We start from the raw sequence: 13,980 nt of genomic DNA on the forward strand, positions 1-13,980 counted from the left end.
CCAACACTGATACTTAGTAATAGTGTCGGTTCAACCTGGCTCAATCAATAATCGAGCAAAGAATGTTATGAACCGAAATTGATACTTCATCGGTATCGGTTCTGATCTAACCGATACTAATGACCCATCATGAATGAATTATTCTGTTGCAGTGATATATGGCTACGTGGTTCAAACTAGACTCTGTAGATTACTCTAACCGTGCAAGTTGTGAGTGATTATTCTATATGCTTAATATTGGTTCTTGTATGCTTTCGATCGAAGGGGATATCATACTATAAAATATATGATAGCAAGTATAGCCGTACGATTTACGTGGACCGCACTGCTAGTTTTTGCAGGAAATTAACGTAAAACAGTTAAATTCCAGTCAGGAATTCGTAAAGATTCCCACGTCGGCCCCAATGTTTGTTCGATGGACAGTGACGTTTTTATTTTGCACTAACACAGGTAGAAGCGCACGCGCTTGCGCATCACGTACGTACAACGGTACAAGTGTCACAGCTTGTCGCACTGCGCCGGCACGAAGAGCAGCTTATTGTTCTCCACGTCGTACACGATGTGCATGTTCTGCTGCTGGAAGTTACCTATGAGCGTCATGTCGCTCTGCGCCCCGTCGATCATCAGGCAAATCACCCCGCCGTTCACCACCATGTAGTTCTCCGGCAGCAAGTCCATGTCCGCACCCTCCAGATGGAAGACCAGCTTCGGCACGTGCACCTTCTCCGCGGCGTCCACCCCCTGCGGCAAGGAGAAGCACAGCTTGTCGCCGACCTCTGAAGTGTTGCGGTAGACGGGCAGTGGCACCTGCGCCACGAACGCGCTCTGGAGCTGCCCGTACACAGCCTGCGGGAAGGTGGTGAAGCTCGTGCCGGAGTCGATGATCGTCCCGCCGGAGCCGTCCTTCTTGAGAGCGAACGCTGACTCGTTGATCGGCAGCCGCGTCTTGCCGACGGTGATGCCCTTGAGCGAAAGGTAATAGAAGGTTGGGATCGCAGGGCTTTGTATGATCGGAGTGGATTGGATCGGCCCCGTGGCGTGCGCTCGGAGATCGTCCGGCGTGCCCAGGAAAACCGCGCTGGTCTTGTTCTCGAACATGGACGTGAAGCAGTACGAGAACTTGCCGACCTTGAGCTGCGATGGCAGCGACTGCGGCCCGCGGCCGAAGCCGGCGATGCCGGACTCGTTCGAAGTATACACGCCGGTGTTGTAGTCGCCACAGCCGAATGCGAGCTCCGCCACGGCGACTGTGCCACCCTTGCTGTTGGGCGCCTTGAAGGTGAGGGTGTCCCTGAAGATGAATCCCGCCGTGATGGATTTGTCGCCGTAAGAGCAGAGGTAGAAGCACTGAGAGTTTCTGATGCTGCACGCAGAAACGGGCAAACCGGTGCTCGGCCGGCAGATGGGGTCGAAGCACGCGACGGCCCTGAACGTGTTGGAGACGGAGGGGTCGAACATTGGGGACGGCTGGTCGAAGCAGACGGGGCAGGGTGTGCACTGCGTCCAGACGAGGTCGCTGCCGGTGTCCATCGTCAGCGCCACGTGCTGCGGGCGCGGCGTGCCGATGCTGAAGTGCATGAGGTACTCGGTACCGAAATCGCCGACGGTGCCGGGTGCCACAGGCGCGGTCGCCGGGTGGGCGTAGTGGCCGCCGCGCTGGTGAAGGCTGGCAGCGCGGGCCCTCGAACGAGCGGCCATCCGGCTGAGCAGCTCCCTCCTGGTGAAGCCGCGGCCGCTGTCGACGTGGGTCAGGTCGGCACGCATGGTGAGGCCGGCGGCCGAGGTGGCCGGCGAGGTGAGCAAGATCGTCAGGAAGAGCACATAGGCCAAAAGCTGCGACATCGACGAGTCCTTCATAGTGCACATAGCACAGCAGGTTTTAGTTCGCTGAGATTGAGTTGGAACTTGCACCAGAGGATTATATATAGCGATGGAACCATTCACTTGAATGACTGAAAAATATGAGTCTCGTAGAGTGAAAATGTGAAACAAAAAAAGAAGTGACACTCAAGTTGTAGATGTACATGTACCGTACATACTTTATGGAAAGGTATACGAGGATTGAACGAACGAAGAAAGGTTTCACTATGATGTAGCCCTGAATTTGCAAGTATAGCAGAACACGTCGGCTAGTCGTTGTGCAGACTCTAGTGCGGGGAAGAAAGGATGAGCATCCATAACACGATGCGAGGACACAGAGGGCATCCGATTGTTCAGCTAGCTGACGTTTTTGCTGGTAAAACCCCACAAAACGAGTTTCGGAAAACCGCGAATTTGCATGAGATCATCGTGACAAAGCAACACGACAGCAGCAGCACTGTGAGATAGACAAGCACTGTCTTACTCACCGTTCGTGATAAACAGAGGATATCACGTTCTGTGGTTCTCACCTGGCCCCCTCCAGGATATATTGCATGCCTCCTTTGTTCAGATAATGGGATGAGAATTTCAACTATGAGGCTATGGCCACCTTCGGATGCTGTCCTTCAGGACATGTGGCTTAGAGCCTAGCTAGCAGATGCAGCAGGCAATAAGCTTTGTGCCCTAAGTGGGCTAGCTCCCATCGGGAACATGACCTCGCCATCTCCACCTCGTACCAGGGCCCTCAAAAACTTGAGATGGATCTTTGATTTTTGGAAAAAATGTAAAAACCTCCAAAAAGTCATTTGTATTTTAACTTCCTAAAAATTATTTTGTTGAAAAAAAACCCCAAAGGTTCGGCTTTATTGAAAAACACTCCTAAAAATTCAAAAAAATATCACAAAAATTTTAAAAAACACTAGAGCCAAATCTAAGATTTTCTGTGATTTTTTTTTCAAAATTAATATCATTTGCATTATATTTCGTAGAGAGTAAGTTTGAAAAAAAAACCGTGCAACTTATTTATTAATTCGAGTTAAATGCATAGTTAATTATTTACTAATTCAAAAATCATGAAACCAATTTCTTTAGTCTTCTTACATGATACTCTATCTTCTAAAAATACATAAAATCTTGAAATAGTTATTGTAACGTGTATGATTGAGTAAATATATTACAGATAGATTAATTCATAACTAATCCATAACACTCCAAAATTAGTGAAACCACTTTTATTAGTTTACTTAAACAATAATTTGTATAGGAAAAATAATGATAGACATGACAAAGTTAAAATAACATAAGTTAATAAATAAGCTGCACGTTTTTCTTTTTTTTCAAACTTCCTTTCCATAAAATATGATGCAAATGATATTATTTTTGGAAAAAAAATCAAAAAGGTTTTAAAATTATCTCTAGTTTTTTTTAGAATTTTTTTTGTGATTTTTTATTTTTTTAATTTTTTAAGGGTTTTTTTTTCAACAAAGCCAAACTTTTAGAGTTTTTTTTTTTTGCAACAAAACAATTTCTGGAAGGAAAATCAAAATCTAAGTGACTTTTGGAGGGGTTTTGTATTTTTTTCCCTTGATTTTTCAGTAGGCTTCGGCACAGGCGAACCTGTAGGATGCGAAACTCTACTGAAGGTTTTACCGAACAATAATAGGAGGAAGAGATTGTACACCAACTGGCCAAATGACGCCCCCAGTTTCAATACAAGTGCAGCCAGCAATACTTTGCACAGGAATTCACATCTGCAACTACAACACTAGGGAAAGAATGAAAAGGAGGAGGATACAGTGTGGTTGATTCATCAAAGGCACTCGTGAGACACTTCCGGCAGGGCCATTTGCAGAAGAAACATTGGATCCTCCAGGCACTGATGTGCCAGGAATCGCACCACCTGCCTCTCCAGGTCCTGGTGCTGGGGATGGAGAATAGAAACCATGGTTTGCTGCAGTAGGCAGCTCCGTGAGTGGGGGGAATTGATGCGGTCCTGCGTTGATAATTGAAATGATTGAAACAACAAGAACTAATAATGATGAAAAACATGAATTGATGATGCGTCACATCAGGCAAATGAGGCAACAATATCTATGAAGCATGCTACTGTTGGTAGATTTCCATTGTTCTCAGTGATACACTCAGAACCAAGTATAAAGCTCTGGCTCTCGTGTTATTTGATCAAACACTAGGAGAGCTCAATGTGTAATTCACAATTACAATATCACAGTGTTCCAGAAACACCTTTTTAGTGAGCAATAGATATATATTCTCTCCTCTCTTTTTTCCTTTTAGATAAGAAGCGTGAACTCACTCATTGACTCAAGCAAAATGATCAAGTGGAAAATGCCAACTACCTACAATCCATCCCCTTGCATCATTATCTAAAAACAAGCTCCTTGCATATTGTGATTGCTTAATTTTAGCTAAATAACCAGCACTTCATTTATTTAGTAGGGTTTGCTATGGTACTGCCTTAAATAAAGAGGTATACAAATGTTAAAGAGAGGTACATAGCATTAGACATGGGTAATTTTGATACCAAAAAGGAAACAAGATTGATGACAACCACCTATCTAATAAAAGGGGGATCATCTTGAAGATTAAGCACAAGGATGTCAAACCTATGTTCGACCCGAATCTAAACCAAAGGGCCAGACCAATATACTTGGACATCAATCTCTTTCTTTAAATTTGCAATCACACATCAAGAGCATTCTTTATCCCATTATCTCTTTCTTTTAAAAAGTTGGTGCCATGGAAGGTTGGTAAATTGATCTAAGCAAATATTTATAAAACTGGGGATATCTGGGCCAACTACTCAAATCGTAGAGAGCTCGATGAACATGGGATTAGATAGGTTTAGGTCCCCCTAAGACCAAGCCCAAGGGAGTCCCTTCACGGGCAGATTCCCGTCGTGAAGGGATTCCTGTTCCCTTCAGCGCTCCCAACGGTTTTCCTTCACGGTTCCCTTCACGACGGGATTCTCAGGGTCATTCCCTTCAGGACGGGATTCTCTCTCCGTTCCCTTCGCGATTCCCCTCGAAGGGAAGCTGTTGGAGATGAGAGGAAATAAAGGGAATGGGAACGGGGAAGGGAATCAGGAAGGGAACAAAATGAAGGGAATATGGTTGAGGATAGTCTAAGGGTAATAGCCCTTCATCATGTTGTTGCTTTCGCCTTGTATTATCTCAGGAATCACATAGTACAATAGAGGTGTGTCTAGATCTATTCATAGGCTACTCGGCGAGTTGTTCCGTGTGTTGGATCTTGAGCAGGGTTGCGTTGTTGGGCTCTTGAAGCTTGTGTCTTGCGTCCAAAGAATCGGATCCCTTAACAAGCTCCCTGCATCTCCTTATATAGCCCTAGCTGTAGTCGTGCCTCGCCTAGAATCTTGGATATGAATCTTCCCTGAATATATCTCCCGTAAAACTGAAAGATTTTTCCGAGGATATTTTCTTTGTAGTGCACGATAAATCGCCGGAAGTAGATCTCTAGCTTACTTTATCTCATGGAAAATATAGATATGCCGTATGGGTGTATGACCTGTGATTTATGGGTATTCCATCGTTAGACACTACCGTAGTTTTAGGTAGTATGTGTATTTATTAATTATCTGATCCCCAACAATGCCCCTAAAAGTCTTATAGGTTATCATTAAACAATAAGATTTCTCGATGGATCTTTCAAAAGGACAACTCCGGACAAGTCAATGATGGCATTCAAAAGGAACTTTGAACAAAGGACTGAAATTTACTGCATTGGTACTTCTGTAGCCAAATATGAAGCACAATAGAAATGAAGACAACACAACAAACCTGGGCATGTGGGTTGAAGACCAGAGGATAGCCTGCACATTCAAAGTAAGATGTGATCATCTTTGAGTTTCAGAAAAAACAAAAAACAAAAAAATTAGGCATGGTTTGATTACAATGTTGCGATGGTTCCGTTAACACAGCCACCATAGCTGCAAGACGAGACACTGCAGCCACCACTAGTGGGTTGTGCAGTCACATTACCAAGCATTAGGTTGCTATTGGTGCACTGCATACTTGAACATGATGCTGTTAATGAAGCTGGCGTGCAGTACAAACTGGTGCAGAAGAAGAAGAAAATGGGGATTATAGCCCAAAACAGATAAAAGCAAGAAAACTACATTGAACAAAAGAGATGATAACTTTACTTGAGATTCGCTGGCCCACAACTGCACTCTACACAGTTACCAGCAGTTAGCGCATATGTCCCGTTTGCCACAAGCAATCCATAGTCTGAAGCAGAGTTTGGAAACGCCGATGCGCAAGCTAATCAAGGAAATAAATAGCAGATATCATAAGAAAGGAAGTGTTGATCAGCAGAGAGGACTGCCGAATAAGAAAGTGTCCAACTCAACTATTACTATTGAACACAATGAGAAAAAAGATGAACACCTGTGAAAGTGAACGATCCTTCCATCAAAGATAAAGACCTAACACTGAACATTTATAATGATATGCTATTTTAGCTAGCGCAATGAATATTATATTCACTCAAAGCAGCGCTTGCTAACATTCATGAATCACGGTTGTACCTCACAAACACAGAAAAAGTTTATCTTTCACAATCTAGCAGCTGCAAGCAAGGCTTGTCCCAACCATGGACCGTTTTTCTGCAGTACTTTAAAGGCATGTCTGCATCCTACGTTTGTAAAATCCAAAGGATAAATTTCCAGTAGGCAGCATAACAGGGCCTAAAGTAACATCAAATTGCACCTTTACAGAACTACCCCTTCACAAAGGTACTTGAGAACCAATACTTCAGGTCATTTTTACCTGACCTACTGTTATCCGCAATCAGAAGCATAAGAAATGCTGGGTGATTATTGGCGAACTGGACCTCCACAGAACTTAAAGCATCATATGAATTTAATCAATTTATAGTCAATTTAATGGGAAAATGGTGGAATGTTGCCATGTGTCACTGATCAAATTATCTGCAAATCAGTTCAAAAAAAATCTCTGCAATTGCCACTACAATTGATTCCAATCTCGGTCCCATCCGATGCAAGATTATTTACCAGGCAATGGGATGGCAAGGATGTCGCCGGGCGCGACAATGGGGTTCCCCATGGCGTTCACGTTGCTGATATCCGTGACAGTGGTGGCGTGGCTCGCGGCGATGGATTGCACGGTGTCCCCGACTCGCACAACATAGGAGAGGTAGACGGCAGCGAGGCTGTTGTCGGTGGAGTTGAAGCAGACGCAGGGGAGGGGGATGACGAGCGTCAAGGTGGGGTCGAGCGGCGCGTCTGGGTCCTCTGCAGCGAGCCCGTTGGCGGTGCGGATCTGGTCGGCGGACGCGAGACCGGCGAAGACGATGTCGGAGACGGAGGCGAGCGTGTCGGCGGGGCGCGCGGCGTAGCGGACGGCGACGGACTTGCGGATGCCGTCGGAGCAGGCGCAGCGGGTGGGCACGCGGAGGGGCGTCCCCGCGGGAAGGATGCGATTGGCCGCGCCCGGGGAGGCGAAGTCGAGCGCATTGGCCGCGAGCAGCGCCGTCGGGTCGGCGCCGAAGAGCGCGGCCACCTCGGAGACCTTCATGTCCGCGTAGAGCGTGTACCCCAGCAGCGCCGGGCAAGCGTCCGCGCCCGAGCACGGCTCGATCGTCGTCTTAGCCGTCGCTCCGCGCAGCGCCGCCGCGAGGATCACCAGCAGCGCAGCCACCGCGGACGCCCGCGTCGGCATTTGGGCCCGAGGGGTTTAGGGCTTGGGCTTCGGGAGCAGCGGAAGCGGGAGCTCGAGCTCGAGCTCGCCGCTCTCAGTGTGAAGTGTGAAGTGTGAACTCGGAAGCGAACTGTGTGGTGGGTGGGGAGTAGGTGAAGTGTGTGGAAGCATGGGAAGACACGGCGCCGTGTGGAGGTCAATGACTGGTGGGGTTGGTGTGAAGCGGGCTCACTTGTCAGTGAGACAACAGCCTGGATAGCTAACGTGCGAGGGCGATGGGGACACTTCTTCGCCGGAACATGCGTTTGTGCGGGGACTGGGAAATAGGTGTCTCGTGACCAGGTCTATGATTTGTGGGCCACCCTTGGTCGCCGTGCCGCGTTTGCTCAACGGAAACATAGCCACTGTAGCCGAACGTAACCGAGCTTTCCTTCACGGTTCTGGTTTTTTTTTTGCATTTTAATGTCTCGTTACGGAGAAATTTCTAAAATTATTTTTTTTAGCATTGGATTCTTTTTTTTTTCTTTCACGATTCTTCTCGAAAATAAGCTGTTTTGAGATAAAAAAAATAGGAACATGAAAAGGAATTGAAAAGAAAACGAAATGAATGAAATATGTTTGAAAATGGTCTAACATTATAGGTGACTTCGTCACTGATATACAAGACTCAGTAAGAGTTAATTCACATGTTAGCAGTTTTATAGTGTAGTTATATTAGAGGGTCTTTTTTCTAATTAAATGGGCTTTAGTTCAGGAATGGACGAAGTTTGGGCTGTCTTGAGCCGGATGCTCGGATCCAACCAATTTGCTTTAGGACATTATAAAAGCCCAAGCTATTTTGGGTTTTTTTAAAACAAAAAATCTTTTGAAACGAAGTCATTTTGAGTTTATTTCTCTTCTATATCTCACTTTTTGTATTACTTGTTTGCTTCTTATGTCAAACTTTTACTTACGAAGGTGACTGGTTCTTAAATAATTTCCGCTTGTAGAGGCATACAATTTTGTAGTTCAAATTTTGGGGGATTTCAAAATTTAGTCGAAACATCTTGTTTCATTTCCTTCTAAAAGCTTGATGTAACATCACATTTTATGTCTCCTCTTAACTCACTTTAAAGTTCCCGTGTTTTTTTTCCTATAGAATATCCAAAGACATGTTTTTACTGATTCAAAATTATTATTTCACAAAAAGTCATTCAGTTATTGTGTTTTTTCGTCAGTTGGCTCTTATAGCCGTCTTGGATTAGTTTGTAATGTTGTCTTTATAGTGTTCTACCCTAGTTTTGCTAGACCCGTTATGTTTTGTGATTTTGTTTGATTTTCCCTCAATTAGTCAAACATGTCAGCCTGTCAGATTTTTCTTATTATTAATATAGTTGGCAGTTGTCCTGCCAGTTCTTTTCAAAAAACAGAAGAGCCAAGCTTTTCGCATTCTGAGAAAAGTTGGTTCCCACCGAGCAATGCTGCCCGAGTACATCTTCAGTACCCGAAAACAATGGTGAATTCCTCGCAAGAGTTACCAAAAAAGAGAACCTCTCGCAATCCTACCACAACTGTTCGGTTCTTAGGCTCCGCAGTGCGCTAAGCAGGGGAAACTAAACCTCTCGAACACAATTTTTCTGCATGGTCTCATCACTACCTCATGGATTCTACCGGTTTCCAAAATTATTCATTGCTGAATCGGTTCAGTGGCCGCAGGGAGATAGGCTGGGAGATGTACTGGACTTGGGAGGATCGAGCGATCGCGTGCCTTGGTTAACAATGTGAAGGTGTCAGATGCTTCAAGCTGGAGACGTCGAACAGCTCCATGAATCTCTGGTCAGTAATCCTCGCTTTAGCAGCAGCGAAGCGATGGTACTCGTCGAAGACTGAAGATAAGCACCATTTCTGGAGCTTCCTCAAGCATCCGACGACGCAGCCAGTTCGGTGCTGCAGATTTGAAAACATTCAGCAGTTAGTTTGGAAGAGCAAAGTTATTTTCCTGGGAGATGCCAGCTGCAAACTTTAAAATGAGAATCAAGCTTACCTTGCCTCTCTTGCAGTGAATAAGCAGAGGTTGATTTCTTGGGTCTGAATTAAAGAGAACAGGATAGGAGTGAGATCTGTAATGTTGTGATGTAAGTGTGCAAGATGTTCAGTCTACAGAACGATGCAGTACCTAGGACAACTTTGAGCGCCTCTCGAATTTTGTCATCGGGGATGTTGACGAATGGTTCCTGCAGCAACAGAATTTAAGGCGTTATCAGACCATTCATGAGCTGCGCCAGGACTTGGGATGAAACGAAAACTTCATAAAAACAGAGCTATCAGTTGTAACAAGAACCATATTTAAGAGACAAATATGAAGTACAAAGTTAGACTATCCTAAATACTAATTACAGGTTAGCACAGTATTCAAAAGGTTCATTTCCTGTCACTGTCAAAAGCAGTCAGTTTTCTTATCCATGTCCCACTAGCAGGTCATGGAAGGAAAAAGAAATTGAAGGAGGTTTACTGAAGCACATTGGTGGAAAACATGACTGGACAGAAATGCAGCAAGGTCAATAGAAGTCAGAAGAGATACAAGATGACCACTTCCTTGAAAACTGACAGATGGTGAGCTATACATTCAAGCTTTCAGTGGTTTTAAGCAACCGGGTCTACTAATTAATGAAAGAAAAAAACAACTTTGCTATGTCTATGAGATGTCAAAGTTTTCCTCACAAAAATAAAATTAGAATTTGGAATGACGTAAACCTAGATTTGGAAGGAGGTCAATCATCCTGGTGCGCATGCATAGGTTTTTTTTTCTTTTATCAGGAGAGCTACATGCGGAATCCCCTGCAGACTGCAGGTAATGATATCCAAAAATTGATCAGACAATGCCTATAGTGGCCAAAGTATCAAACCATGGATCATTGACAGCTATGAACCTATGAACGGTTCACCCAGCAGGTCATAGTTCATGAACAGGAAACAACCAAACCAGGCAATCAGCCGGTTCATATGAATGGCAAACCACTCCCAACCATTCAATGATAGTTGACAAAGCTTTTTTTTCCTCTCTCGCACTTATGCATTATGTCATGGATGACTTCAAAATTTCGAACAATAAAACAGAGAGAAAACAATTGTGAATTTTGTGTTCTCTTTCAATTCATAGCATCAATCCACACACGGAAGAATGAAATTTTCAGATATTACAAACTAGCCAATATTGACCAGCTTCCAAAGAAAAATGAATCACAAACTTTCTTTGAATTCAGAATATCTAAGGCACGAATGAATGCATATTGACAAATTGTCACTACTTTAACTAATATTTCATCAAAAACTGGCAGCCACCACTTCACAAAAACCAATCAGATGCCAGTTTCTACAAACTTGGTTGCATTTACATGTATATGATACAATGATGCATTAAGAAACTCAGCAAGTAATGACACCTCAAAAACAGCCACAAATACAGCTTACAAAACATTTTCAGCTAATATATGTTCCCCTTCAAAACCTTTTTCATAAAACAGAAGTTGACGAAGTGATACAATCTTTGCATATCCAAGTTATGCATAGGTGACATAACATAAGAATATTCTGAATGAGGGTGAAAACACTTTTGCAGTACCATGACAATTGTAGTTCAGGGCAAGGAACAAAAGAAAACACATGGAAAAGCAATTCCAACTGTACCTACATGTAAATTTAATTATTTACACAGACACTTACAATTTTACATGATGTTCTGATGCAGAACAGTGACTCCGGACCTGGTTACAAGAACGAATTACCAGTAAAAAGAATCCAGTTTTTCCATGCTCAGATTAATCTGTAGCACTTTATATCAACAGATCTATATTTCTCGGAACACTGCAGCAGACCCATGCTGTTAGTGCCATTCCTCTCATCAGCAACAAAACTAGACAATGGACAGCAATATGTATGGATGCACATTGTGTTACCATTATGCAATGAGTCAGTGTATCTATTCCTAGGCACCATCAGCAAAGAGGAAAACTACAGCCCGCCTTTTATGCCCCTTTTTTGTTATGCATTTGCATCGTCAGACACTCAGACGTCTTTTAAAAATATCATGCAACTTGTCCCACACAGATAAACTAATACACTTCAGAACTCAATTTGTGTATGCTGTTTACACCTCCATTACAACTTGGAGTCTCGGATATCTGCAGTCAGTTTTGGGCATTTGGCAGCTTAGTGAGCCAATTACAGATTAGGCTGCCAAACACAAATGGAAGCAGAACAACTCAAGGTGCTGAGGCAACAAAAATATATTGCCAACTACTCATGGGTTTTAGGTTGCAAAAGTGTGACAAAGTTATCTTTTTCAAAAGTAAATCTTCAATGCAACGAAAAGAAATGCATTTTCACAATAAAAAGGAGAAGAAAAAAAAAACTGGTATTGTCAGCAAAATTGCTTGTTTGCCTCTCTGAGATCAGTAAAGCTGCCCAGAAAAAAAATCTAACAAACTTCTAAGGAGTATAGGACATGAACAGAACAGTGAGGTCCCAACAAGAAACTCCTTGTATCAAAGTAATTGCATGATTTACCTACTTTGCACAAATAGTGGAAAAATAACTGAAACAAGAAACAGAAAGAAAAAAACGAAAACAAAATAATTCACAAAAGGAAAAGAAATGGAAGAAAAGCAACACCAGTGGAGATGCTCCAAGCCAAAAGGAATGATGCACACTCGCTGGTAGCATTGCAGTCTTGTATTCACAGGAACACACCAATAAAAAAATATTTGAGAATATTTGGAAAAGAATTGTTTAAAATCTGCAGCACAGCTGGCTTGATTAATTAAAACAATGCTGAAAGGGACCACGACCGATTCTCTGTGAAATTTGAAATTTCTCCAGATAGCACTACTTGGAAAAGATTTACACATGGACCCCTTCAGGCAACTAAGTTGCAATAACAAATAAATTTCACTCGGTAAAGCATTGAATTCTCCCCCAAATCATCACTATGAAGTGCAACTAGTACTAATTTAGGATGCACAACACGACATGATCAGCAACGTCGGTTCGGGGAAAACAGGCCGTGGATCATGTATGTTACCGAAAGCAACCGTATTTAATCCGTCCACAGCAATTCTACTTCTCCACGAATTGCCATTAACCAACCGCAAAGCAGCAGAAAATTTGGTGAAACCAGGTCAGGTCGTTAATCGTTTCGTTACCTTGCGCCCCTCGATTCCGAACTGGTAGAGCCTGATCCCGCTCTTCTCAAGAAATTCCGTGTTCGTCTCCGGGTACGGCTCCGGGCACAGGTACCTGGCGCGCACGAACGGTCAGAGCCACACGAGCACTCGAGGACTCGAGAGACGCGACAGAGAGTAAAAGAGGCCCTCACACGATGGAGCGGAGGTTGAGGGACTTGAGGAACCGGAAGTTGGCGGTCTCCGGGAAGCCGGAGCGGAAGATGCCGTCGTCGACCATGGCGAAGTTGAGCGGCGGCACGAGCGCCGCCTCGTCGCACTCCGGCGGCGGCGGCGGCATGCGGCAGATCTTGGGGGGCTTCTCGTGCTTCCACAGCTCCAGGCCGCTCATCTCCATGGCCTCCTCCCTCTGCTCCACCTCCAGGGCCCTCTGCTTGGGCGTGACCTCCAGCTTCATGGCTTCTTCGCTCGCACGGGGAGGGCAGAGCCACCAAAACGAGAGCAGCAGGCGGTGGTTTCTGCGTGTGCGGTGTGAGCGATGTGGGCGCATTGGGAAGGCCGGTTATTTATAGGGGGAGGCGAGGATGGTAAGGGAGGAAAAAAGGAGATTGCTTTTTTCGAGATGGCTGGTTTTTTCTCTTTTTCACGCGATGGCTCTAAACTTTCTTTCAACCTCCGCCCGCTGGACGCAGTTCGATGCCCGCTGCGCTCGCTTCTTCAACCGATGTCATCCCATATCAGCTAGCTCCTTAGCCTTCGCCCTCATTCAGTCGTCTCCGGTGATAAACCTGTTATCAGATTCATGGCCTTCTTTTTCCTCGTACTTGTCACCTCTGAGTTAATTTTTCTGGACATCCCTTTAAATTTAGAGAGCACATCAGTATCACAAACCCCTCTCTCTAGATCCTAACCCTCATTATCGTTATCGCCTGATCGATATTCCTAAATTCGTCTAAAATTTAGGAATTTAGGACGCGTGGAGAAAAAAATGGGAAGAGAATTTAGGGAAAGAGAAGGATGAGGTTTAAGGACATGTGGAGCTCTAGCTTTAATAATTTTTAGATAGGGTACTTCTAGTTTTAAAAATTTATAGAGTTAAAATTGATATACATATGGGGTATTAAGATGAGTCATCTCATCTATATTTTAGATTGAAAATATATGCTTATTAACCTATAAATAATAGATTTGAGTAAAGCTGGGAGCTAGAATCTTACCAAATAAAGTCTTAATGTGTGATGATGATGGATAGGGAGAGGTGA

General features: G+C 44.1%; 3 protein-coding genes across 4 annotated transcripts; all 3 read right to left on the reverse strand.

Moving 5' to 3' along the window:
- Window positions 1–377: 377 nt before the first annotated feature.
- LOC133930659 (aspartic proteinase nepenthesin-1-like) lies at window positions 378–2,236 on the reverse strand. Its single transcript, XM_062377352.1, has one exon. The coding sequence runs from the start codon at window positions 1,864–1,866 to the stop codon at window positions 499–501; it is 1,368 nt and encodes a 455-aa protein (XP_062233336.1). The 5' UTR covers window positions 1,867–2,236; the 3' UTR covers window positions 378–498.
- A 1,172-nt stretch (window positions 2,237–3,408) lies between these two features.
- LOC133930660 (lysM domain-containing GPI-anchored protein LYP6) lies at window positions 3,409–8,746 on the reverse strand. Of its 2 annotated transcripts, XM_062377353.1 has the most exons (5): window positions 6,914–8,746; window positions 6,044–6,161; window positions 5,792–5,953; window positions 5,679–5,710; window positions 3,409–3,853 (listed from the first exon to the last, which is right to left on the reverse strand). In XM_062377353.1, the coding sequence occupies exons 1-5, from the start codon at window positions 7,578–7,580 to the stop codon at window positions 3,618–3,620; spliced, it is 1,215 nt and encodes a 404-aa protein (XP_062233337.1). In that variant the 5' UTR covers window positions 7,581–8,746; the 3' UTR covers window positions 3,409–3,617. The 2 variants fall into 2 exon arrangements, with proteins under 2 accessions (XP_062233337.1, XP_062233338.1); XM_062377354.1 differs by lacking the exons at window positions 3,409–3,853; window positions 5,679–5,710 and having other exon boundaries at window positions 5,788–5,953.
- Window positions 8,747–8,898: 152 nt separating this feature from the next.
- Window positions 8,899–13,274, reverse strand: LOC133930661 (probable tyrosine-protein phosphatase DSP2). The gene is made up of 5 exons (XM_062377355.1): window positions 12,913–13,274; window positions 12,740–12,833; window positions 9,715–9,772; window positions 9,583–9,626; window positions 8,899–9,485 (listed from the first exon to the last, which is right to left on the reverse strand). Exons 1-5 carry the CDS (start codon window positions 13,266–13,268, stop codon window positions 9,312–9,314), a joined length of 726 nt encoding a protein of 241 aa, XP_062233339.1. The 5' UTR covers window positions 13,269–13,274; the 3' UTR covers window positions 8,899–9,311.
- Between the last annotated feature and the right edge of the window lie 706 nt (window positions 13,275–13,980).

The sequence above is a fragment of the Phragmites australis genome, chromosome 10 (assembly GCF_958298935.1).
Source record: "Phragmites australis chromosome 10, lpPhrAust1.1, whole genome shotgun sequence".
NCBI lineage: Eukaryota > Viridiplantae > Streptophyta > Magnoliopsida > Poales > Poaceae > Phragmites > Phragmites australis.

Bases quoted from the DNA above. Each gene is read 5' to 3' on its own strand.
- LOC133930661 (XM_062377355.1), bottom strand. From the start codon at position 13,268: ATGCGCCCACATCGCTCACACCGCACACGCAGAAACCACCGCCTGCTG. The intron at 9,627-9,714 runs GTACTGCATCGT...TCTTTAATTCAG, and splicing joins GGCGCTCAAAGTTGTCCTAG to ACCCAAGAAATCAACCTCTG. The intron at 9,486-9,582 runs GTAAGCTTGATT...TCAAATCTGCAG, and splicing joins TTCACTGCAAGAGAGGCAAG to CACCGAACTGGCTGCGTCGT.
- LOC133930660 (XM_062377353.1), bottom strand. From the start codon at position 7,580: ATGCCGACGCGGGCGTCCGCGGTGGCTGCGCTGCTGGTGATCCTCGCG. The intron at 6,162-6,913 runs GTAAATAATCTT...TTCCTTGATTAG, and splicing joins CCTTGCCATCCCATTGCCTG to CTTGCGCATCGGCGTTTCCA. The intron at 3,854-5,678 runs GTTTGTTGTGTT...TTATCAACGCAG, and splicing joins TCTTCAACCCACATGCCCAG to GACCGCATCAATTCCCCCCA.
- LOC133930659 (XM_062377352.1), bottom strand. From the start codon at position 1,866: ATGTGCACTATGAAGGACTCGTCGATGTCGCAGCTTTTGGCCTATGTG.